Source organism: Spodoptera frugiperda, unplaced genomic scaffold (assembly GCF_023101765.2).
Source record: "Spodoptera frugiperda isolate SF20-4 unplaced genomic scaffold, AGI-APGP_CSIRO_Sfru_2.0 tig00001864_1, whole genome shotgun sequence".
Classification (NCBI taxonomy): Eukaryota; Metazoa; Arthropoda; class Insecta; order Lepidoptera; family Noctuidae; genus Spodoptera; species Spodoptera frugiperda.
The window spans coordinates 74,956-98,920 of record NW_026095738.1 but is presented as its reverse complement, the minus strand read 5'-3'; the positions used below and the strand labels follow the sequence as shown (position 1 = coordinate 98,920).

Sequence of the window (23,965 nt, the reverse complement as noted above, 5' to 3'; positions counted from 1 at the left end):
TCAATCACGGAAAATATGGATCCCCTTAACAGAAGACTTAAAAAAATGTTACTTGGATGAAGGTGAAAATGTACAATTTGGTGATCAATACCTAGATGAAATTACACCTGAAGCGGAGCATCCTGGGAATAATGTCAGTGTGAGAGGTGAATACAAAAAGTTAGGAAAAATAGCGGAAAGATTCTTAATTGAGAAGTTTTCAGGAAAAACATCAAGTGTTAATCAATGGATGGATGAATTTGAGAAGGAATGCACCCGTTTTGAGATATTAAAAGATACAGAGAAGATTGAGATTTTAAAGTATTTGCTTGAAAAACAGTGCTTAGATTGGTACACAAGTATGTTGATAAAACATACTATCAATGCAGGATGGGAATTATGGAAAACAGATTTTTGTGAGACATATGGAAGTAAAGGTTGGTCACAAATTAAATATGCTTTTACTTATAAATACCAAGGAGGGTCATTACTTGAATATGCCATTAAAAAAGAAAGATTACTATTAGAAATAAATAGCAAAATTGACACACAAACATTGATTAATCTCACCATTATGGGTCTACCTGATTATATAATGTACAAAATGGATAAGGAAGTTATAACTTCAACTGCAAATCTTTTTAAGGAAATTGGTAAACATGAACAAACAGGAAAAAATTATAATAGCAAATTTAAAAGAAATTCATCTGACAGTCAATTGAAAAGTGAGAAAATGCCCTGCAAAATATGCGAAAAATTAAATAAAGGGAACCGTTTTCACGCCGAAGAAAAATGTTGGTTCAATAAACAATCTGATGAAAATAAAGATTATAACTACAAGGGAAACTATAGAAGGAATGTGAACAATACAGTGCTAGATGTGGGATTAAGTGACAATGAGCCAAAAAACGAGTAATCACACCATTAATTGAGGTAAAACTAACATTGGAGGACAAATTAGATATATTAGGTATATATGATTCTGGTTCCAACGTATCCTTAATCAATTCTAAGTTATTAAGATTAAAAAAACAAGGCCATAATGTATACAAAAATGCAAACCTAATAACAATTAATGGTGTCAAAAACACAAAAGGATTTACAATAATAAAAATTAAGATCTTTAATATAGAGAAGCAAATTGGTGTTTACGTTGTAGAGGGAGAAAACTTTAAATATGATTTTCTAATTGGACTTGATATAATAAAAGAGTTTAAATTGATACAATATGAAAATTTAGAAATCACACAGAAGCCTCAAGAAAAGAAAACAGAAGGAGGACAGCATTTTGAAAATTATATGAAAACAAGCACTAACAAAGAAGATTTGAATATTGTAAATTTTAATGAACATGTAAAAGATGAAGAATTTAACATGGATCTGAGTCATCTGAATAATGAACAAAAATCTGATATAAATAAACTCATAAGTAAATACAAATCAAGCTTTGCAAAAGACAAATATGATATTGGAACTGTAAAAAACTATGAAGCACACATTGATCTACTTGTGGATACATACTGTCATAAAAGACCCTACAGATGCTCATTAGAAGATAAACTGGAGATAGAAGAACAAGTGAGTAAATTGCTAGAAAGAGACCTTATAGAACAATCTTACAGCCCATTTGCAGCACCAGTAACCTTGGCTTTCAAAAAAGAAGACAATAGAAAAACAAGATTATGTATTGATTTCAGGGACCTAAACAAAATAGTGGTACCTCAGGCTCAACCATTCCCTTTGATTGAGGACTTAGTAACCAAAACAAGAAACTGTAAGTACTTTTCTACATTAGACATCAACTCAGCGTTCTGGTCTATTCCATTGCGAGTAGAAGATAGAAAGAAAACTGCTTTTGTCACCCAGGAAGGCCATTACCAGTGGACATGCTTGCCCTTCGGTTTAAAAACCTCACCTGCAATATTCCAAAGGATTTTAAGCAACATACTAAAGAAGTACAAATTAAAAGACTTCGCTGTAAATTTTATAGATGACATTTTAATTTATTCAAAATCATATGCAGATCACATAAATCATTTATCACAGCTTTTAGAAGCAATTCAAGAAGAAGGATTCCGGCTAAAGTTCACCAAGTGTCGATTTGCAACTAATTCTGTAAAATATTTAGGACATGTAATAGAAAATAACACTGTAAGACCATTGAGAGACAACTTAATTTCAATAAAAGAGTTTCCAACACCAAGAAATCAGAAAAATATTCGACAGCTTTTAGGAAAAATCAACTTCTACCGTGAGTTTATACCTAACAGTTCAACTATTTTAGAGCCACTACATAATTTACTGAGAAAAAACCAACGGTTTATTTGGTCAAATGATTGTCAAAAAGCTTTTGAGAAGATAAAACAGTTGCTGTGCTCACAACCCATTTTAGAAATTTTTGACCAAGACCTGCCAATAAATATATACACAGATGCATCAATTGCAGGAATTGGAGCTGTGTTTAAACAAATTCAACCTGACGGAAAGGAAAAACCTGTGGCATATTTCTCAAAAAAATTAAATGAAGCCCAGAAGAAAAAGAAGGCAATATACTTGGAATGCTTAGCTATTAAAGAAGCTATAAAATACTGGCAATACTGGTTGATAGGCAAACGTTTCACAGTATTCTCTGACCACAAACCTTTGGCAAACTTAAATATCAAATCTAGAACCGATGAAGAGTTGGGAGAACTGTCTTACTATTTATCACAATACGACTTCACTATAAAATATACACCAGGAAAGGATAATGTAGAAGCTGATTGTTTAAGCAGAAACCCAGTAATAGAACCAAATAAAGAGATACATGAACAGTTAAAGATAATTAACTTAATAACATTGAGTGACATATTGACAGATCAAAAAAATAATGAAGATATAAAAAAATACAAAAACAAGTTGATTTATAAAGACAATATATATTTCAAAAAGATAAAGAAACAAGAAAAAATAATACTATCAGAAGAATTTAGTATAAAATTTGTAAAATTAATTCATGAAAATATGTGTCACATAGGCATAAAACAAATGCAAAAGAAAATAGGAAAACTATACACAGCAAGGAATTTAACTAAAAACATAACAAAAACATGTAAATTATGCGATATATGTATAAAGAATAAGACAAGAGGACAGTTAAAATATGGTTTAATGTCGTACCTAGGTCCTGCTACAAAACCATTGGAAATTGTCTCAATAGACACAATTGGGGGATTCGGAGGTTCTAGGTCAACTAAGAAATATCTGCACCTCTTAGTCGATCATTTTACTCGATACGCTTATATAGTAAATTCAAAGACACAGAGTGCTAAAGACTTCATAAAACTTTTAAATAATGTACCGAATTGTCATGAAATTGGTATAGTACTCACTGATCAGTACCCCGGGATAAATTCACAAGAATTTAAAACATTTTTACAAAAAAAATCTATCACACTAATTTTCACTGCAGTAAACTCACCTTTTTCCAATGGACTCAACGAGAGGCTTAACCAAACACTGGTAAATAAAATAAGATGCAAGCTAAATGAAAAACCAAATACTACAACATGGACGAGTATTGCTCATAATTGTGTAGACAAATATAACAATACAGAACATTCAATAACAGGTTTTGCACCAAGATACCTAATGGATGGCACCGATGTCTCACTAATACCCAATGAACTAAAACTGGAAAAACAAACAAGTGACTGGATGAGAGATAGAAAAACTGCAATAGAGAGATCAATAAAATCACATGAGTACAATAAAACAATAGTAAATAAGAAGAGAATAAAATATAATTTCGAAGTAGGTGATATGGTATATGTTGAAAATGGACACAAATTAAATAGAAGAAAATTGGATGAGTTAAGGATTGGTCCATTTAAAATAGAAGAAAAAGTATCACAATCAATATACAAGATTAATACAGGCCACAAGAAGAAGGAATCAAATCTGTTTCATATTACTAAACTGACTCCTGTGCCCATACCAGAATAAATAAAGGGATATTGGAAAAGTGAAAATTTCCAGAGGAATTTTCAATTTAAGGGGGAGATGTAAAGGAAATAATGGTTACATGTTGAGACGATAGGTGGCGCTGACGATAGTGTCGGTGGAGACGGGAGACGTCATGATTTTTTATTTGTCAAAGAATTGAATTTAATTTATTTTGTTATAAACTAATTAGTGGAATAAGAGCGACAATATAACTTTAAATGTCGTTTCTTTCATTTACAGGTAAAGTTTTACCAATACAGTAATGTTATGTTGTGATTATTCATTGTAAAATACTAAAATAAAAAAACTTTCATTTACAGAGCAACGCATGGTTTAATTTGTCGTAAATTCCATAAAAATAGAATAATTGTCTTATATACATACAAAAGTTTTACGATTGGCTGGTTCAGAATCAAATACAATTACCGTTTTGTCAGGAAAAGCGAATATTAATATTCTGCTTATATCCGAATGCCCAATGCACATATTACAGCCCTGTGATGTCGGCATTTTTGGCCCTATAAAAAAGTGTTGGCGGAAAATTGTGCGCAAAAATAAACAAAATTCTACAGCATCCATAACAAAAAAATTCAATGATTAAAAAGCCAATTACTGACCTGGAACCCTAAATCATTTATATTGGATTATGAAGTGGCTGCAACAAACATCTTTCCTGAAACCCCAATCAATGGATGTTATTTCCATTTTTCCAAAAGTTTATGGAGTAAAGCCAATGAGTTAGGTATTACTAAATTGACTTTAAATAGAAAGCATATTAAAAGATGCACTGCTCTAGCACATTTTTTTCTGGTAAGTCAAGAGCTGAGGTATATGATAATGCTCAAAAAGGTTTTAATATTGTATCTAAGTTGCTCCAGAAAAATCTGCTAACATTAAATACACATAAAGAAAATTAGATTTTATTTACGATGAGAAATACTAACATACCGCTTAGTAACCTAAACATTCACGCACATATTAACTGCACGTATGCTGACAATGCATGCTCTTGCCCCACTTTAGCCAAAGCTGACCAAGTAAAATATCTAGGTGTTACGATTGACACAAATCTGAATACCTACCCCACCCTTTTCTATTTCCTACGCACCAGCTTTACACAGCATGCAATGTGCTTACTAGTAGAGGATCCCACATAAGAACGACCTTCATCGATCTGTCAACCAGGTGAAAATTATATTTTAAAGATTAAAATATGTTTGTGAATGTATATTAATAAGGTTGCCATTATAAAAATGGTCATGGCTATGATTAATTATAATTATAAAAAAAGTTTTTTTTTCAAAATTGACTGTCTTGTCGGCCAAACGACTCATAGTCTAATTGAAAGTATACTACATTTGCTATATGCAGTCGATCGGTTGCCTACCTTTTTCTGGTCCCTTTTATCTCGACACCAGCAATTTATACTGCGCTAACTCAAAAAGCGTACTTTACAGTAGAGGCGTTTAAAGGGAAAAACGTGATAACTTTTACATTAATTAAGATACTTTTTTGAAATTTGGTATGCTTAATATTTAATTTATTCATTGTAATATCTCATATTTATATTTCCTTAATTATTTCTATTTTTTGATTTAGCGCAAGTTAGCCGTATATAAACGTAATTCATCAAAAAAAAATACATCTTATACACGTCTAACTTATGTTAGCGTAGTGTAGTACGGGACGTCGTAGTGCATGATCAATCATCTGATGCATATTTCAATATTTTTATAAAGAACATGTACTTACTTACAAAAAGAATAGTCAGCGTACCATTAATAAACTAATTAATACGTTAACACATAAGTATTTACTATGTAAAAGTCGCTAAGTCGTTCATTTTACAAACGAACAAGTATACACACGAACGCACTAAACTACGCTAACTATGAGTTAGCGCAGTGTTGCACAGATTTTGACCAAAGTGATCCCCGCGCACACTCCGCTAATAATAGTTGGCGTAATATAAATCGAGTGATTTCAAAAAGTACCTTTACTTAGCGTTTTATAAGATTTGTAACTTTCTTATTTTTGCATATTTCTTCTCAATTTTTTTATGACGTATGTAAACACACATTTTAAGCAACTTGGCATAAAAAAAGATTTTTCCAAATTTCGAGTTAGCGTAGTATAAATTGCTGGTGTCGATCTGGTAGCCAGGTACAAACAGGTAAATTGATGTCAGTGATTGCGCTCATCTGTTTACCAACATCTGTTTACATATAAAAATGTAGGTAAAAATATAGCGAGTAGTATAAGGTTGCCTAAGAAAATCTGATCATAAATAACGGTAGCTAGGCTTTGAAGTTTCAAAAATTGGAGCAGTTTTTAGCTAACTACTGGGAAAACGATCATTTGGCAACAATAATTGGGAACAAAAAAATTTTGTTGACTGTAGAAGAACACTGTTATTCTTATATAAGTGACCAAAATTGCGTTATAAAAACAGCCGAAAATAGTTATGAGTGTCATCACGAAGAGGCGGATACACGAATAATTTTTCACGCTTACAAAGCAGCACCAGGTTCAAGAATTTTAATAAAATCCGTTGATACAGATGTTCTCATAATTCTACTAGGAAACATACATAAAATCCCTGATTCTGAAATTTGGCTTGCTAGTTCAGGGACAAAGAAAAAAAAAATCAGGACATCAATTGCAGGGAACTAGCATTGAAATTAGGACTTCATCTGTGTCTAAGTCTACCTGCTTTCCATGCGTACACAGGATCTGATTATACGGCTGCGTTTTACAATAGAGGAAAAGTAAGACCGTTCAAAATTTTTTCAAAGAACGCGACATACCAAATATATTTTGCTTCATTAAGTGACGAAGCTGACATTTTTCTTAGCGAAAAAATGGATGTAGTCCAGTCAATTTAGGAATTCACCTCGGAATTCGAGATACCCAGCTGTAATTTTGTATACCTATACTTGTATATTGACCCCCTAAAACTTATCTCAAAACCTACATATGGTAGGGTGTAAGCAACCCTTAAAATTCAGGGTCAAAGGGCCCAAAAATCGTTTTTTTTGCAGTTTTTTCGAAATATCTCATTTCCTATGGGTTTTTGGTAGTTGTATTCAATAGCAATATTGTGGCATACAAAATTCTCTACAACTTTTTTTTTATACGGTGAACCGTTTTCGAGATCTCATCAAAAAATTTTTTTTTTCGTCTCACCTATCCGTGATGGTTGTCTATGGATAGGGCATTAAAAAATACGTCATGGTTCCTAAAACTATTTTTCGTCAAAATCAATCGTTTGAAAGATAGACGCTTCCAAAGTGGAAAAATGAGGTCTATCGAATGTGTCCTACCCCTAACTTTTAAAATAAGTTAGTAAGAAAACTAAACAAAATATTATATGCTGTAGATTTTAATGAAAACTTTCAACGAAAATTGGTTTGAACGAGATATCATAATTAGTTTTTAAGAATTGATACATTTTTAATAAAAACACACTTAATTTTCCACTTTCTCAATTCTTTTTATCAATTTTTTAGTTATTTTTTTAGTTTTCTTACTCACTTATTTTAAAAGTTAGAGGGCAGGACACATTCTATAGACCTCATTTTTCCACTTTGGAAGCGTCTATCTTTCAAACGATTGATTTTGACGAAAAATGGTTTTAGGAACCATGACGTATTTTTAATGTCCTATCCATAGACAACCATCACGGATAGGTGAGACGAAAAAAAAATTTTTTGAAGAGATGCAGTGACCGCGCGCTCTCCGCCCTCTATCTCGAAAACGGTTCACCGTATAAAAAAAAAAGTTTATACAAAAGTTGTAGAGAATTTTGTATGCCACAATATTGCTATTGAATACAACTACCAAAAACCCATAGGAAATGAGATATTTCGAAAAAACTGCAAAAAAAACGATTTTTGGGCCCTTTGACCCTGAATTTTAAGGGTTGCTTACACCCTACCATATGTAGGTTTTGAGACAAGTTTTAGGGGGTCAATATACAAGTATATACAAAATTACAGCTGGGTATTTCGCATTCCGAGATTCTTACCTAATTTAACCTTATTTGACTGGACTAATGTTGTTCAATAATTTACGGTGGCTATGTATGGTATCAAACATTGTACCAAAGTAAATCAAGCAAGATATCAAGTTTTCCTGAAGAATTTTTCGGCAAAAGAAGATAGTGAGAAATTCCTTAAAAAAGTCAAAAGTTTTGACTCAAATACCATACCACCATGTTGGGAATCACTTAAACAAAAAATTTTACGCACAATTTTTGTTAATTCAATGTGGTTGAATGCAACTGATTCTAATTGCATAAATTTACGTCCAGAAAATTATGGTTGGTTTTCGATGGTCATTTAAAACCAAAGGGATTTGATGGAGATCAAACGCCCTTAAAAATAGATGATATTTTGCAAATAACGGATAATGCAAATGAAGAAACTTCTTCCGACTTAGAAGACGGCGATATAACTTCCGACTATTCCGATCCGGAATAATTTAAAATTATGACATTGGCATTTAATTACTTTTTATGCAAATATTTTTTGATAATAAAGATTTATAATTTTCAAACTATACTCGTGTTAGTAAATTTATTTTTGAAAAATGTTTTCCATTTTTTTTTATTCTGAGAACGACTTCTTATTACGCTTTTCCTATTTTTCTTTATTACGCTCCAAAATGATTCTCTATAGTATACTATTTTCCTCCTTGTCTATACTACAAATACGAAGCATGCGCACTCTCTCATATTTTACCGGCCGGTACCGCGCAGCTGCCATGCTGCGTCCTTCTTTATCGTATAGAACAGTACGAGCAACGCTTCTCTGTCACACACATTTCCATGCTCCAATTTTTGAAACTTCAAAGCCTAGCTACCGTTATTTATGATCAGATTTTTTTAGGCAAACTTATACTACTCTACACGCTATATTTTTACCTACATTTTTATATAAACATATGTTGGTAAACAGATGAGCGCAATCACTGATATCAATTTACCTGTTTGTACCTGGCTACCAGATTAAAGGGACCAGAAAAAGGTAGGCAACCGATCGACTGCATATAGCAGATGTAGTATACTTTCAATTAGACTATGAGTAGTTTGGCCGACAAGACAGTCAATTTTGAAAAAAAATACTTTTTTATAATTTTAATTAATCATAGCCATGACCATTTTTATAATGGCAACCTTATTAATATACATTCACAAACATATTTTAATCTTTAAAATATAATTTTCACCTGGTTGACAGATCGGTGAAGGTCGTTCTTATGTGGGATCTTAGACTATACAGTGCGGCAATTATTTATTTTAAACATAGTGCTACACCAGCATACTGCACTTCCTTTTGACCCTCTACCCTCGAACAAGAGAGGAAAGGACTTAGTTTGCATAAAGCCTCAAACCAGACATGCCTTTGCTAAGCGTTTTTACGTGTTCTTAGGACCTTTCCTATATAATAGGCTTAACAAAGTACTAAGTTTCTATAGTATAAACTATAAAAAATGTAGTAAGATGTTGTCAGAATATCTAGTAACACTAAATTACACGGACACAGAACAACTTCTAGAAATTTTGTCATAATGTTATCTGGTCTTTATTTTTGTATTATTATTTCATAGATATAGTTTTAGGTATTACTGTACCATAAGCTTAGTTGTAGCAGCTATTTATTATAATAGAATATGTCTTTATTTTTGTATTATTTCATATATATAGTTTTAGGTATTATTGTACCATAAGCTTAGTTGTCGCAGATATTTATTATAATAGAATATATTTTTGTTTTATAATAGTCTAACTTTGTATTTTACTGCCGCAATGAAACTGGACTGTAAAGTGATGGCCTGAAACACAGGTTTTTAAATTAAACCTAGATCGGGCGGTCCACTATCAAATAATGCATTTCCAAATTACTGTTTTATACCGTTATTAATATTTTAGTTCTGGTATATTTTTATCACTGTAATTGTATCATTATTGTAATAGGAAACCTTGTTTCTGTTGGAGTAATGTTAAACATTTTTTGTAAACATTATTATCTCTATATATAAAAATTTATTGCACTTTGTTAGTCTCGCTAAAACTCGAGAACGGCTCGAGCGATTTGGCTAATTTTGGTCTTGAATTATTTGTTAAAGTCTAGGGAAGGTTTAAAGGGTGAGAGAAAAATGTTTAAGGCGATACGAAGTTTGCCGGGCCTGCTAGTTTTGAATAAATTTATATGTCAAACATACCTGAATTATAATGTTTACAAAAATAATTGTATATTATTTTCTTGCTTTTTTTAATAATTATATTCGTATATATTTGAATGGCTGTTTTCTGAACAGTTAGTGAATTGGAAAGAGGTAACAACATACGGTCCTGGAGTGGAGACCGCGTCTCGGTAAACGTAGTGTAGGACGCCCCCAGGCGAGGTGGAGTGACGATCTGCGCAGGATGGCTGGCAGGAGCTGGATGCGAGTCGCTAGTGATAGAGCAAAGTGGCGAACAATTGGGGAGGCCTATGTCCAGCAGTGGACTGCTATAGGCTGATGATGATGATGAACAACATACTAAACTATTATATAGGTACCTGACAAATTCCGAGATTATCTTTCACGACCATGACAGTTAGTATAATAGCATATTACTGACGCCAATGCATTTTATTTGACTACAATCAAACTCGTATAAGTTATAAGGTAGTCATCAATCAAATGTTATGAATTTAGATAATATAATAATTATATTTAAATTGTTATATTAATTATAAAATTATATTTACCACCACAAGCAACCGATGATGGCTGGATATATGTTATGTCTCGTTGTCCGAAAGATAAAAAATTAACCCAATTTAATGATTATTTTGTAGACACCTGGCTAAAAGAAAATGCATACCTTGCAAATAAATGGTGTTGTTATAACAGATAACATAGAACAACGAACATGGTGGAAAATTGGCATTCAATTATAAATAAAAAAATCAAATGTAAGCCAAGTACTCACTATTTAACAATTTTATAATTAAAAGGAAAGAAGATACTTGCCAAACCGAAGAAAAAATAAACCATGTTATTGAACAATACGTAGAGGGTGAAATCACCATTGATCTTAGCGTGGAATTGTTACTTGTATAATTTAAGTATCGGATTTAATTATAACGAATTAATCTGTGAGACTGATTTTAAAATGATCGTTAAATACTGTTGTTTTGTGTTTCAAAATTGCAACCCATTGAACATTTACCGCTCTCTAGTGATTTTTCTAGGAACTAAAGTAAGATTGTTATAATCTGTGTAATCGTTCTCAACATTACTTTTTTAATAAACTTCACTTGCTCTGCGTCAAAACTGCGTTTCATTATAGGTTATGGGCCCAGCATTAATTAATTTTTTATCCGATAATCAGTAAAGTCCAGTACAGTTAAAGTATTCCAAAACAGTGAATATTGTGTTATTCTACGAATAAGTGGTAGTTTGCAAGAATGACATCGAATTACCTTGTAAACGTGCCTAAGTTAAAAGGGCGCGAGAACTACGGGGAATGGGTATTTGCAGCAGAAAATTTTCTAGTCCTGGAAGATAAAAAAAGACAATAAAGACAATTCCCAAACAAAATTCCAAAGAAGTACGCACCATCTAAAGAGTGGTTCGACTACACGAAAGCTAGGTCGGTCGCTAAATTGGCTACAGAACAAGAAGTTATTCTCATTCGTTTGACTGATGCTGGGGTACCGATGACTTCAAAGATGTTACTTGGGTATTACGTTTAGCCTGATGTATAATGACCAAAATTAATTAATAAGATCTCATTACATTTACTACAAGCATTGACAAAGTTTTATTATAATTAAGAAGTTGAATACTTACTAGTTTTTATTGAGGCCTTATTAAGACATAGGGTTCCTAATAAGGCCAAAGTGACACTTTAGTTATTTGTGTTTACAAAATTGTAATTTTTGTTTCTAAAGCCATTTTGATTCCATTATTACAAAGTTTAATAAATAAATATAAAATTTTGAAATTATCAGCCCATTGTCATTTTAAACCTACGAGCTAGGCGGTAATAAAAATAAGGTAGGCCTTATTTGGTTACCTTACCTTAGGTATATGTACGTATTGTACGTAGCTAATGTAGAAACTTTTGTTTTAGGATTACAGAGATAAGTACAGCTTTTCCTGGAAAAGCCCGAAGGTTCGTTTTCAAGGAAACATTCGAAGAAGTTAGTTTCATACGAAATAAACGGAGAGGATTTTCTGTACCCACGCCGAAACCTAGGTATTCGAGAAACACAAAAGCCTATTTCGAGACTCAAAAATCGTTGCAGTGGATACCAGCCATGTTCCATGACTATTACTTACAGGAATCTTCCATGTGCAGATGTCCCGGATTTACCTGAAGCGTACGAGTAGCTGTTTTGGTTATTTAAAATAAATTGTATTTTGATTTTAGTTTTGTGAAGAAACTTTTGTTTCATTTTGCTAGTAAACCCCTCAGAAATTCTTTTATAATTCCATTACGCTACATACTGACAAGAGACATAATGTTTCTGAATGCCGAATTCCAATAACATCCCCAAGGTTTATTTAGAGGTAAACAAAAGTATATTTTAATGCTCTCTTAAAACACCTTAGTTAGTATATGTTTCGAGGTTTAAAACCTCAAGTCCACAAAATCAGATAAAAAATCACTTTAGTATAATGTTATGTAATACAATATAATTCCATCAAATAATAATAAAAAATAATGTTGAGTTTGTTGCAATAGCTTTAAAGCTACTATGTCAAAATTGCATTCAAAGTTTCGTTCCGCGCATTTTTGCCTGTCCTGTAATTTTTTTGATTTACCAGTTAATGTTGTATACCTCTGAGGTACAGAATTATTATAGCAAAAATATTGCTTCAGAAGTTATGGCTTTGTAAAATCGATTGGGATGATGCGGTCCCAAACGATATCGAATGTTTGTGGAACCGATTTATTCAAAACCTGTCGTCGTTAAAGAACATCCGGGTTCCTCGTTACGTCATGAGTACGAGTACGTACTTAATTGCGAATTACATAATAATTGTTTATGTGAAATACATTTTCTTTGTTTTCATAAATATAATTAAAGTTCCTTGCTGGCTGTGTTACTTCATTTTAAATTGAGATAATTTGTAAGTTCCATCTTTGGTTAACACAAATTTGTTCTGTTTTTTGTTTTGTTGAAGAATATTTATTTGGTCAACTTTTTAAAATAAAAGTTTTACTTTCCTATAACGACCTTATTTTATTTCTAACACAATGGTATTTATCAGCCTTAATAATATATTACACAATCCCACTGCTTTTTTTTTTCAGGGGGTAAAATCATCCAATGACTTCTCTCGCCAGGGCAAAGCGAGAACCCGTTCCTACTCCTGCTTGTCGAGCCGGAGCGCCGGTAAACCCGCTAGGTAGTCCGCAGCTCCGGATTAAGCATCAGCCCTACTGGGCCCCATCTGTGGTGGTCTGATGGCTCTTTGAGGCGCGCGCGGAACGCAACGCGCCGCACGCACGGGTCTGGTTCTGGTCGGGCGGCGAGCTACCCTTGCTCGCCGTCCACAGACCCGCACTTACGGTGGCCGGAGATCGTCACGCGATCCCCGACGCCCGGAGTGTCCTTCGCGTCGGCTGGGGCGTGAGGAAGTTCGTTCCCTCACGCGTCCCGCCTCCTCCTTAGCTAGCATAACTGCTTCGCAGAGAGAGGAGACGGCATCCCAGTCCCCCTCGCTCCGCACCATGGCCTGAACCAAAGCCGGACGCGAGAGGTCGCCGTCGCCGATCACTTCCCTGAGGGCACGGCGGTGTACAGCCCACGCAGGGTAGACCGCAACCGTGTGTTCCACCGTGTCCTCCGGGCGGCCTTCGCAGTGATGACACCCGGGCGTTTCCTCCCGCCCAATCAAAAACAGGCACCTACCGAAACTCCCATGTCCGGCAAGCACCTGCGTCAGGCTGTAGGTGAGGACGCCATGGTGCCTCTCTAGCCACTCCTCAAAGAGGGGACTTACCGCTGCAATGACAGCGAGCCCAACAATCCCACTGCTGGAGACACAATAAAATACATATCAAAAAGTCAGAAATATTAGATTGATCTACAATGAATAAATGAATTTGAATTTGAATTAATATTCCGAATAATTCTAATTTATCAGATGAGTTCAAGCATCAATTTATAACCAGAGAACAAAGAACAATAGTCGATTTTTTTTACCAAGGAGAATACCTAAAACACTTGAAAAAGCTAACATCCTGGTCATCGCATCGCGCTGCGCGGCGAGCCGCGGCTCTGCGCGGCGTAGCGGCGCCTCAAGGAGTACTGGCCACAAGATGGCCATTATATTTTCCTTTTTTAGTGCTAAATATTTTGACGGATTATGTCAATGTCGTGTTGTGTAAATAGTGTTTTTATCTTTTTAAGCATTTTTTATATCTTTTTTATCTTAAGTATACTTTTATAGTCCAGGCTATATGCCTTGTGATGTTGGAAGCAGCAGCTACGCCGGTCAGAGCGCCAGTCAACCTGCCGCATTCCTGAATGGGACTCTTTGCTCTCAAGCACGTTTTTTTAAGGGTGAACGGGGCCTGAGGATACTTCTGGACAAGGTACATAAACACAAAAATGTGGCTCCTTCCCCAGTGTCAGCCTCAGCTCCTTCCCCAATCCCTGTTCAGAATTTACAACTTTGGCAAACTTTATCCAAATTCAAAAACTCAATCCCAGTTTTAAAGAGAGTTCCTCGAGGTGCGAGAGCATCCGTTGGGCTTCAAGTCTGGCACGTTGTATTGCTCTAGTAGTCCGAGAGAACTCTCCTAGTGTTTGGGAGCAATTATTGACTTTTCCATTTAGGATTCCACATGTGCAGAAAGATTTGGCTAGCAAAAATGAGAACAAATTTAGTATAGACGAAATGATGATTCCCTACAAGGGCAGGAAGGCAGGAAACAGAAAGCAGTACATGAAAGATAAGCCCAATAAATGGGGCTTTAAAAATTATGTACGTGCTGGTGTAAGTGGAATGATATATGATTTCGTTTTATATGCAGGCGAAGATACCTTTCGTTCACATAAGTTTACCGAGCAAGAATCTTCTCTTGGGTTTGGAGCACAAATAGTTATAGCGTTGACTCAGACTTCAGTTATTGTACGCTGGAATGATAATAAACATGTAACTCTTATAAGCTCATTTGTTGGATCTGAACCAGTACAAAAAATAAAAGGAATTGTAAAGAGCAGAAACAAAAAATAGAGGTTGATTGCCCACAAATTGTCCGTGTGTACAATAAACATATGGGGGACCATTTTTTTACAGAACTTTATACAATGATATAAATATATTCAGCCAGGTCTACACCCCATCACCCCCCATCTGCACCTAATGGGGAACATCTATAAAATATATATAATATCATTTATAAAATAAAAGAACTCTCTGTCTCTCTCTCTCTCTAATCTCTGCTAAATTCGCACCCCCAGATCCATAAAGGCGTAAGTGGCATTACGACAATATTTTTTTTGTACAGATTTGGATAGTGTGAATAAAGATGCATAAGCTCAATATTTTTCATGCAAATCGGACCTAAAAATGAATATTTATGACAAAAAAATGATTTAGTACTTCACCAACATTGAATATGAACGATGAGAACGGATAGATGGAAACGATAGTTAGGAAAACATATATAAAAGCGCGACGAAATTGAATCGGAGTAAAACTCTTTAATTAAATCCGAGTAAGTAGAAGTCTAACACAAACGCAACTCGCTGATGGCCTACGTGCGACTCTCGACACCTGTCACTTTTTATTTTCTTTTATTAAATCAAGTCAATTGACAGGAGTCGCAACTCCAAAGAGTTTAATAATAATAGGTCGCCACAATTTTTTTAAATAAAAATAGCAATAAATCAATTTACACAAGTAAAATGCCGCCAATAAAAAAATATTCACCTTTACGCTTTTTACCCCTGAGTCAAATGAAAAATTATATACATATATCTCTTGTTATGACTTTTTTAATTTAATGAAAAGCCAAGTGGTTTATAGTATTACGGATTACATCCTATGATGACAGGAAATAATCAAAAGTAAAAAGATTTAATTGCGATTACATCAAATACTGACGCAATTTTTAAGATTAAGAATACTTACATCTAACTTCGACTTCATAATTAAAAATTAAAAAGAGAATTTTCGAAATTAAGTCTGCACACTACTGACTTTTTCTGAAGTAATCATTATTACGCCCTTTTTCCGTTCGTAAATAATTTCATAAGCTGGAAGTAATCGCGAACGCGCCAATCAACCAGTTGAAACGTGAATTTATTCGTCTATACTGCGCATGCGTAAGGTGCGCAGGAGAAGCGTGTGTTTGTTTACTTCTCATTACGGACGCGCCGCGCGGTGATAACAGCACGTATTGATTGCATTTCCGCATTATTCATTGAAATAGGAATTTAGAGTGTTTAAAAATTGTTTCCACGATGTCTGGACGTCGAGGTCGGTCAAAGAAAATGCTTGATTTTGTATGTAAGTATCTACATTTTCATAAGTTATTGTCTAATCAAATCAAATAAACAGGAAAACAAAGGTGAGATTGTAGAAAGGGTAGTAGGTAGAGCTTGTCTAATTTGAAATGACGCGTGCTAGTTTTGAATTATTTTAGATAAATCTGTAAGTGCTAATTAACAACATTTTGTCATTGTGCGAGCATCAAATGATTGACTATTTATAATTGTGTATACACGTATGTCGCGTACATATTTGAAATTCGTTTGTATTCGTTAATTCACGATAGTGGCGCACGTCATTTCAAGTTAGACAAGCTCTACCTACTTACCTATAAGACAGCCGCTGTGCAAAATTTTAGGTAAGTAAGTTATCGAACTCGGTGTTGAATATCTACGGCCCCGCTGTGATAGCACAGTGCTATACACCATTTCAACGCCTAGTTCGAGATCGAGACATTATACCTACTTAGTAATTATTGTTGTGTTTGTTGTATTCGTTGACAGAAACAAATAATTAAGTAATATTTAGTAGAATAGCGGCTGTCTACCAGTGCATAGGTATGTTCTTAAACAGTTATCCAAAAAATCTTTAATAGTAGTAGGTAGGTAGGTAAGTATTTATATCTACTTTTTTTAAATTTTTAATAAGTAGGTATGGGTGGTAAGTTGTGTGTTTTCTAGGGAGGCCATGTCTAGCTAATCTACCTGGGTACCTCTATACGGCAAGGCGCCTTTAATTTTTTTAAATAAATGTGGATCTAAGTATTAATTACAGTTTCAGGTTGTGAACATAATGAATCTCACACAGCAAATAGAAATGACGAACTTTTTCCTCGTAACACAAACAACCAACGGAATATCGAAGAGACCGAGGTAGCAAGTTCAGGTTGGTATTTTATAATGATTCCGTTCTCTTTTTGCTTCTTGAACGTTTACTGTCTGTCATAAATAGGTAGGTACGTAACGTCACGCTTTATTCCCATGGGTGTAGGAGAAACGAGGGAGCATTACTAGCATTGTAAACAATGCAAGAAATCCTGTAAACCTCCCCAAATAAGCTAAATCGCTTGTGCTATGAGTGGTTTCACGTCAGGCAGTAATGTAATGAGTAGATATGACCAGTAATCTCTTCATCGTAAGTAATTCTGAAATTGGTTCAGTAGTTTCTGTGTTTATCAATTGCAAACAAACTAACAAACGAACACACAAATCTTTCCCTTTAATAAACTATCTATACTATATACAGGGTGTCCCTGAAGTCGACGTCCAACAGGCACCAGATGGTCGGCAAGGTTCCAAATGTTATCAGAAAAATATAAAAAAAATTCTAAGTCCTACAGTTTTTAAATTACAGTGACTTATGTGTTATCCACGCAAAAGTACACCCTGTGCCAGTCTTTTGACTCTTGTTGCTACAAATCTTTATTTTTTCGTCTGCAGTCTTCCTTACATTATCCTGAATAGTGCTCCAGTAATACGGAATCATAAATTCTTAGCCAACTGTTTTAGATTGGAAAACATTGTTAGTTTTAGAGGAACCAAATACTCTGAATAAAATTTTCACCTTACTTTAAGTGACTGTACTGATTAAATTATGTATGGCGCTAGTAGTGGCAAATTTCACCAAAGTTGGCGCATTTAATAAGGATTCTAAAATGGTATAGCACTTTGCACATTATTTCTTAAATTCGACACAAAAAAAGATTTTTCAACGAAACTCCGTTTCGATGAATTTATTTGAACTTACTAAAAATTCTTCTAGTGTACTCAAATCATACGTTATAACCTCGTATGCACTAGACAGTACTTTGCACGCTATTTGTTATCATCATGTTGAAAATCAGCGAGGATCTCTTGTCAAACAACATTGTCTGTTTACCCGTGATTTCGCTTGCAGCATTCGTCGGCAATAATATTGCTAGAAGAACTGGTGTTGTGCATCTCGAGCCATCGCACCCGAACTTCGGCATTTTAGCACTGGCTTTTTTGCGCCGTGTTGATTATTTCTTTTTTAAATTATTTTTTGCTTTACCTGCAATTCCTTGTAACGGTGCAAATAACTCTTTCTCGACAAACTAAAGAATATTTGATGCTTCATCCCGCATTTGATCACAAGGCATGAACACGTAACTTAATCGGACGATTCACCCATTTCTTTTTTTTTTTTTTTTGATGGACGAGTATTTGTGCGTAAGGGCTCATGTACACCATACCACTACCGCGTCGATATGCTGTATACATGAATCTGCCGCGTCCGTTCCTTTTGATTTTACTACACATTTCATAATGTGTTTGATGCACTATGAACATCATATTGCAATCATTCAATATTATTTAGTGAAACATGATACACAACATCATTTCCTCTTTACTAGAGTCTATTAATATTGCCAACGAAAGCTGCAAGCGAAATCGTGAGTAGACAGACAATATTGTTTGACAAGAGATCCTTACTGATTTACATGATGATAACAAATCGCGTGCAAAGTGTTGTCTATTGCATACGAGGTTGTAACGTACCTACATATGATTTGAGTACACTAGAAGAAATATTAGTAAGTTCAAATAAATTCATCGAAACCGAGTTCCGTTGAAAAATCTTTTTTTGTGTCGAATTTAAAAAATTATGTGCAAAGTGCTATACCATTTTAGAATCCTTATTAAATGCGCCAACTTTGGTGAAATTTGCCACTACTAGCGCAATACATAATTTATTCAGTACAGTCACTTAAAGTAAGGTGAAAAATTTATTCAGAGTATTTGGTTCCTCTAAAACTAACAATGTTTTCCAATCTAAAGCAGTTGGCTAAGAATTTATGATTCCATATTACTGGAGCACTATTCAGGATAATGTAAGGAAGACTGCAGACGAAAAAATAAAGATTTGCAGCAACAAGAGATTGGCACAAGGTGTACTTTTTCGTGGATAACACATAAGTCATTGTATTTAAAAAACTGTAGGACCTAGATTTTTTTATATTTTTCTAATAACAGTTGGAACCTTGCTGATCATCTAGTGCCTGTTGGACGTCGATTTCAGGGACACCCTGTATATATTATATATTTTATATATAATATCTATACTAATATTATAAAGCTGAAGAGTTTGTTTTGTTTGTTTGTTTGTTTGTTTGTTTGTTTGTTTAAACGCGCTAATCTCAGAAACTACTGAACCGATTTGAATAATTCTTTCACTGTTAGATAGTCTATTTATCGAGGAAGGCTATAGGCTACAAAACATTACGCTACGATCAATAGGAGCTGAGCAGCGGGTGAAGCCGCGCGGCAGTAGCTAGTAGTAAATAAATAGTAATAGTATTATTAGACTGCTTCCGTGGCGTGTGTGGGTGATGAACCTACTGCAAAACGTGAGGTCGCGGGTTCGAATCCCGCCTTGGACAAATATTTGTGTGATGAGCATAAACATTTTGTTCTGTGTCTGGATGTAATTTATAATTATAATAATATGTATGTATTTTGGGCACCTTCCCTAAGGGCTGCGATCTCAATCAGATATTCTTTTTATAACTCTGTAAATAGAATGTCTGATTATTTAAAGTAGTTTAATTGTTTATTGTAAATATTATTGTATTTTCTTATAAATAAAGACCGTATGTATATTCAGTTCTCTCTGATCTCTCTATCTGGTTACTAGAACACTAGCTTATTAATAGCTTACTTTGGTACCTGATAATATCCTATGTGAATTGTCCCTGGATATTTTTTATTGTATAGTTTAACTAGGTCTTATGTTATATTAAATTTTCAGATGACAAACTACATGCGTCGCATTCAATTCAAATAAGAAAGAACCAGTTTTTAAGAACTAGTAGTAAAACTACGAGCTACCGAGAAATTGTGTCAGCTGATGAAAATGAAGAACCTTTCTCTCCAGCAGTGTCTGAGTATACCTATATACCTACAGAAAATTCAAGTCGGTTTTCTAGTCCAGTACGTAGCTTTAATACTTCAGCTTCGTCTGCGTTGGTGCGAGATGTAACAACAGCGATAACAGCTGATTGCGTTACTCCTTCATCTAGACCACAAAATCTCTTTCAATTTAGTACTCCCGAATTTAGCCGTCAAATCGATTTTATTGCATCTCCGTCTATTGTTTATAAGCATAATATAGAAAATGAAAAAACTAATAATAGCCCTGATCGTGAGTTTGATGGCATTTATTCTTTACTAGTAGATAATTGTGATGATACTATTCGATATGAGACCAACGCAGAAGCTATTTTAATTGAAAACACTCACGAAATTCATAATGTAAATGATGACAACATCAAAGTTTATATGGATCTTTCTGTACCAAGTAATCAACTCTCTGTAGCAACAACTGACATTGAAGACATACAAAATATATACCAGCAAAGTTTTTCACAACCGGGCACAAGTTCTGATCCTGGAAACACTTTTCCAAATCTAAATACGAGCAACCTATTAACTGATGACACCACTACAAATACTTGTAGCACTACAACTACTGTTATTGGGACTAGTCAATCGGTAGAAAGAGAAACAAACTCATGTCATGCTGTACTGACGTCAGAAAGTAAATCTAAACCAAGAAAGAGGGAACGTAACTTAGATAATTGGGCTAAACCTAAAAACAAAAAATTAAAAAACAATGGTCTTGAATATGTAAGTGTCAACAACAAAAAAGTTCAGCCACGTAAAGAACTGGGTAGTGCTTGTAACTGTAAGATGCAATGCTCCACACAATTCACAGAAGATATTCGTTCTGAGCTATTTCAATATTACTGGGCTATAGGAAACCATGAAAAGCAATGGCTTTTCATTTTAAAATATTTAGAAGTTGAAGAACCCAAAGTTATAAAAGTGCAAAGAAAGCGGGATAGATCACGTACACTACTTTATTACTTGCCATTAAAGAGGGACAGCGAAGTTACAAAAGTTAGAGTCTGCAAAGTGATGTTTATAAATACTCTAGGTATATCAGAGAAATCTGTATATTCGGCGATGAATAAATTTACAAACAACCTACAAATAACCGATTTACGCGGCAAGCATGCTAGCCGTCCTCTTAAAACCAGTGATGAAACGGAGCAAGGAGTTATACAACATATAAAGTCATTTCCGTGCATTGAGTCCCATTATTTGCGAAAACAAACTAGTCGACAATATCTCGCTTCTGATCTAAGTTTAGCAAAAATGCATAGATTGTACTTATGTTGGGCATCGGAAAATTTACATGGTGTAAAAACGGCGAGCTTGTACCAATATAGCAATATTTTTAATAGTAAATTTAACCTGTCTTTTTTTAAACCGAAAAAGGACTTGTGTCAAATATGTAGTATATACGAAAATGCTGATAATAATCATAAAAAAGACTTGCAGGAAAATTATGAAAATCATTTGAAGAATAAATCTCTAGTGCGCAAAATTAAAAATGATGAAAAATCTTCATCGGACCCTAAAACGAAAACTGTCGCTGTATTTGACTTAGAGAAAGTATTAAATTTGCCGCAGTCTAACGTCGGAATATTTCACTATAAAAGGAAATATCCCGTCTACAATTTTACCATTTATAATTTACTATCTTTACAAGGATATTGCTATTTGTGGCACGCACAGATAGCTAAGAGAGGAGCTAACGAAATTTCTAGCTGTCTTTTTGACTTTTTTAAAAAGGAAGCTGATCGTGGTATTAAATTTATATCATTATATTCAGATAATTGCTCAGGTCAAAACAGAAACCGCTTTGTATTTGCGATGTACATTTATGTATCTCGTACTCTAAACTTAGATATAACTCACAGATTTTTACAAACAGGACACACGCAGAATGAGGGGGACTCTATGCACGCTTGTGTAGAAAAAAATTTAAAAAATAAAATCGTGTATACACCGGACCAACTGTATGAAATTATCATGAACGCCAAAGTTAATAAAAAATTTGTTACCACTGAAATGCCTCAGAATAGTTTTTATGATTTTAAATTGATGGCAAATTCAAGTAAAAATTGGCTGACAAATTCAAGAGGTGAAAAAGTATACTACTCAAAGATGAAAGAAGTTAGAACTACTCCCGAAGCGTCCGGTAAGCTATTATATAAATATGATTTGGAGCAAAACGATTATTTTGTATTAGACACTACTTATTGTTCTTCTAAAACGCGAAAAAGTAAATTAAATAGAACTGGTTCTGAACTGAAGGCAGCTTATGACTGTTTGTTACCTGTGTCCAATGCGTTGTTCAAAGATTTGAATAGTCTTTGTGACTTAAATGCAATTCCTTTGCATTATCAAAATTTCTATAGAAATTTGGTGCTTGAAAATGACGCACGTAATTTATTGCCTAGCGATAATTCGGACGAAGACTAAGTGTTTTGTTAATTTTGATAAACTCTAAGTATATTCTGTTAATTCTTAGTTGATTTAAAAAAAATACTTACATGTTTATGTATCTATTTTCTTTTTTTTTTATTAGAAAAAAATGTCTATAAAGAGGTGTAATTAATGTTTTTTAGTTCTTTTTTAATTTTTTTATAAATTTTATGGATCATGTTACTTATTTTATAAAAACAAAATTATGTAACTATTAAAAACCTTGGTAAAAAAGTTTCATTTATATAATTTCGCTATTGATTATTTTAAATATATACCATTAAAGTACAAAAGCTGTTTCATTACACCAACGAAATAATAATATTTTCACCCTAAGCGTTTATATCGTTTACATTTAGAAAATATATATTGGCAAAAAGTATGTATAATGTTTTAAATTCACATCATTAGATTTATTATTTAGAAAACAAAGCTGTATCAACGACTTATTTAATTGCTTTATAAAAAGGATAAAATTAAAAAAGTCGTAAATGATAGTTACGCTCAGTATATAAATACTGTTTTAACTTGATAAAAGGTGCAACTGAATTTAAATAAAGTAAAATATCTATGTTTAAAAGGGTGACGGCAGTAAAAGTTATAACTTCTAATTGTAAGTCGCAATCAAATAACGAAAAAGTCTGTATTTTTTTAATTAATATCTCTAAAACATTTAACTTCCCATATTCAAAGTAGATACTAAATGAAAGCTTGATTTTTTTGCTATTTTTTGGTATATAACAAAATTGCATAGTGTCAAAAACGTAATAGATATACCTGGTTAAACAGTTTTTTTGATCTCCTGTAAAGTTAGTGAATTCATCTTACGCCTTTGTTCCCCTTGGGGTGCGAATTAAAGGTTAAACTTGTAATGTTTTGTCCGACACTTATAGCGTTTAACAAAAGTTTTGTGCCTTTGGGCTCTAGTAAAGAAAAACTTTTCGCAGCGGTTTGGCATGAAGCAGTATCTAGCAGAAAACAGAAAGATATTGTTAGTACATACAGATTTTGTTTCGAAAGTAAATGTGATTGCAATTAAATCATTGTTTGGACAGACAACTACACTAGCCAAAATAAAAATTGGGCATTTTTCACTTTTCTGGTACAGATTATAAATAGCCAATTAATTAGAGCAACTAAAA

At 33.8% G+C, this 23,965-nt stretch overlaps 2 protein-coding genes across 2 annotated transcripts; both read left to right on the top strand.

The window, feature by feature from the left end:
- Window positions 1-4,892: 4,892 nt before the first annotated feature.
- Window positions 4,893-10,719, top strand: LOC126913014 (uncharacterized). Its single transcript, XM_050707683.1, has 3 exons — window positions 4,893-5,000; window positions 6,265-6,635; window positions 8,034-10,719. The coding sequence occupies exons 1-3, from the start codon at window positions 4,893-4,895 to the stop codon at window positions 8,305-8,307; spliced, it is 753 nt and encodes a 250-aa protein (XP_050563640.1). The 3' UTR covers window positions 8,308-10,719.
- Window positions 10,720-15,837: 5,118 nt separating this feature from the next.
- LOC118277261 (uncharacterized) lies at window positions 15,838-22,236 on the top strand. The gene is made up of 4 exons (XM_050707681.1): window positions 15,838-16,488; window positions 17,245-17,355; window positions 20,239-20,492; window positions 22,168-22,236. The coding sequence occupies exons 1-4, from the start codon at window positions 16,443-16,445 to the stop codon at window positions 22,234-22,236; spliced, it is 480 nt and encodes a 159-aa protein (XP_050563638.1). The 5' UTR covers window positions 15,838-16,442.
- The last annotated feature ends 1,729 nt before the right edge of the window (window positions 22,237-23,965 follow it).

Bases quoted from the DNA above. Each gene is read 5' to 3' on its own strand.
- LOC118277261 (XM_050707681.1), top strand. From the start codon at position 16,443: ATGTCTGGACGTCGAGGTCGGTCAAAGAAAATGCTTGATTTTGTAT. The intron at 16,489-17,244 runs GTAAGTATCTAC...TATTAATTACAG, and splicing joins GAAAATGCTTGATTTTGTAT to TTTCAGGTTGTGAACATAAT. The intron at 17,356-20,238 runs GTTGGTATTTTA...TTAAATTTTCAG, and splicing joins GACCGAGGTAGCAAGTTCAG to ATGACAAACTACATGCGTCG.
- LOC126913014 (XM_050707683.1), top strand. From the start codon at position 4,893: ATGAGAAATACTAACATACCGCTTAGTAACCTAAACATTCACGCACAT. The intron at 5,001-6,264 runs GTAAAATATCTA...AACGGTAGCTAG, and splicing joins CTTTAGCCAAAGCTGACCAA to GCTTTGAAGTTTCAAAAATT. The intron at 6,636-8,033 runs GCATTGAAATTA...TGTTCAATAATT, and splicing joins ACATCAATTGCAGGGAACTA to TACGGTGGCTATGTATGGTA.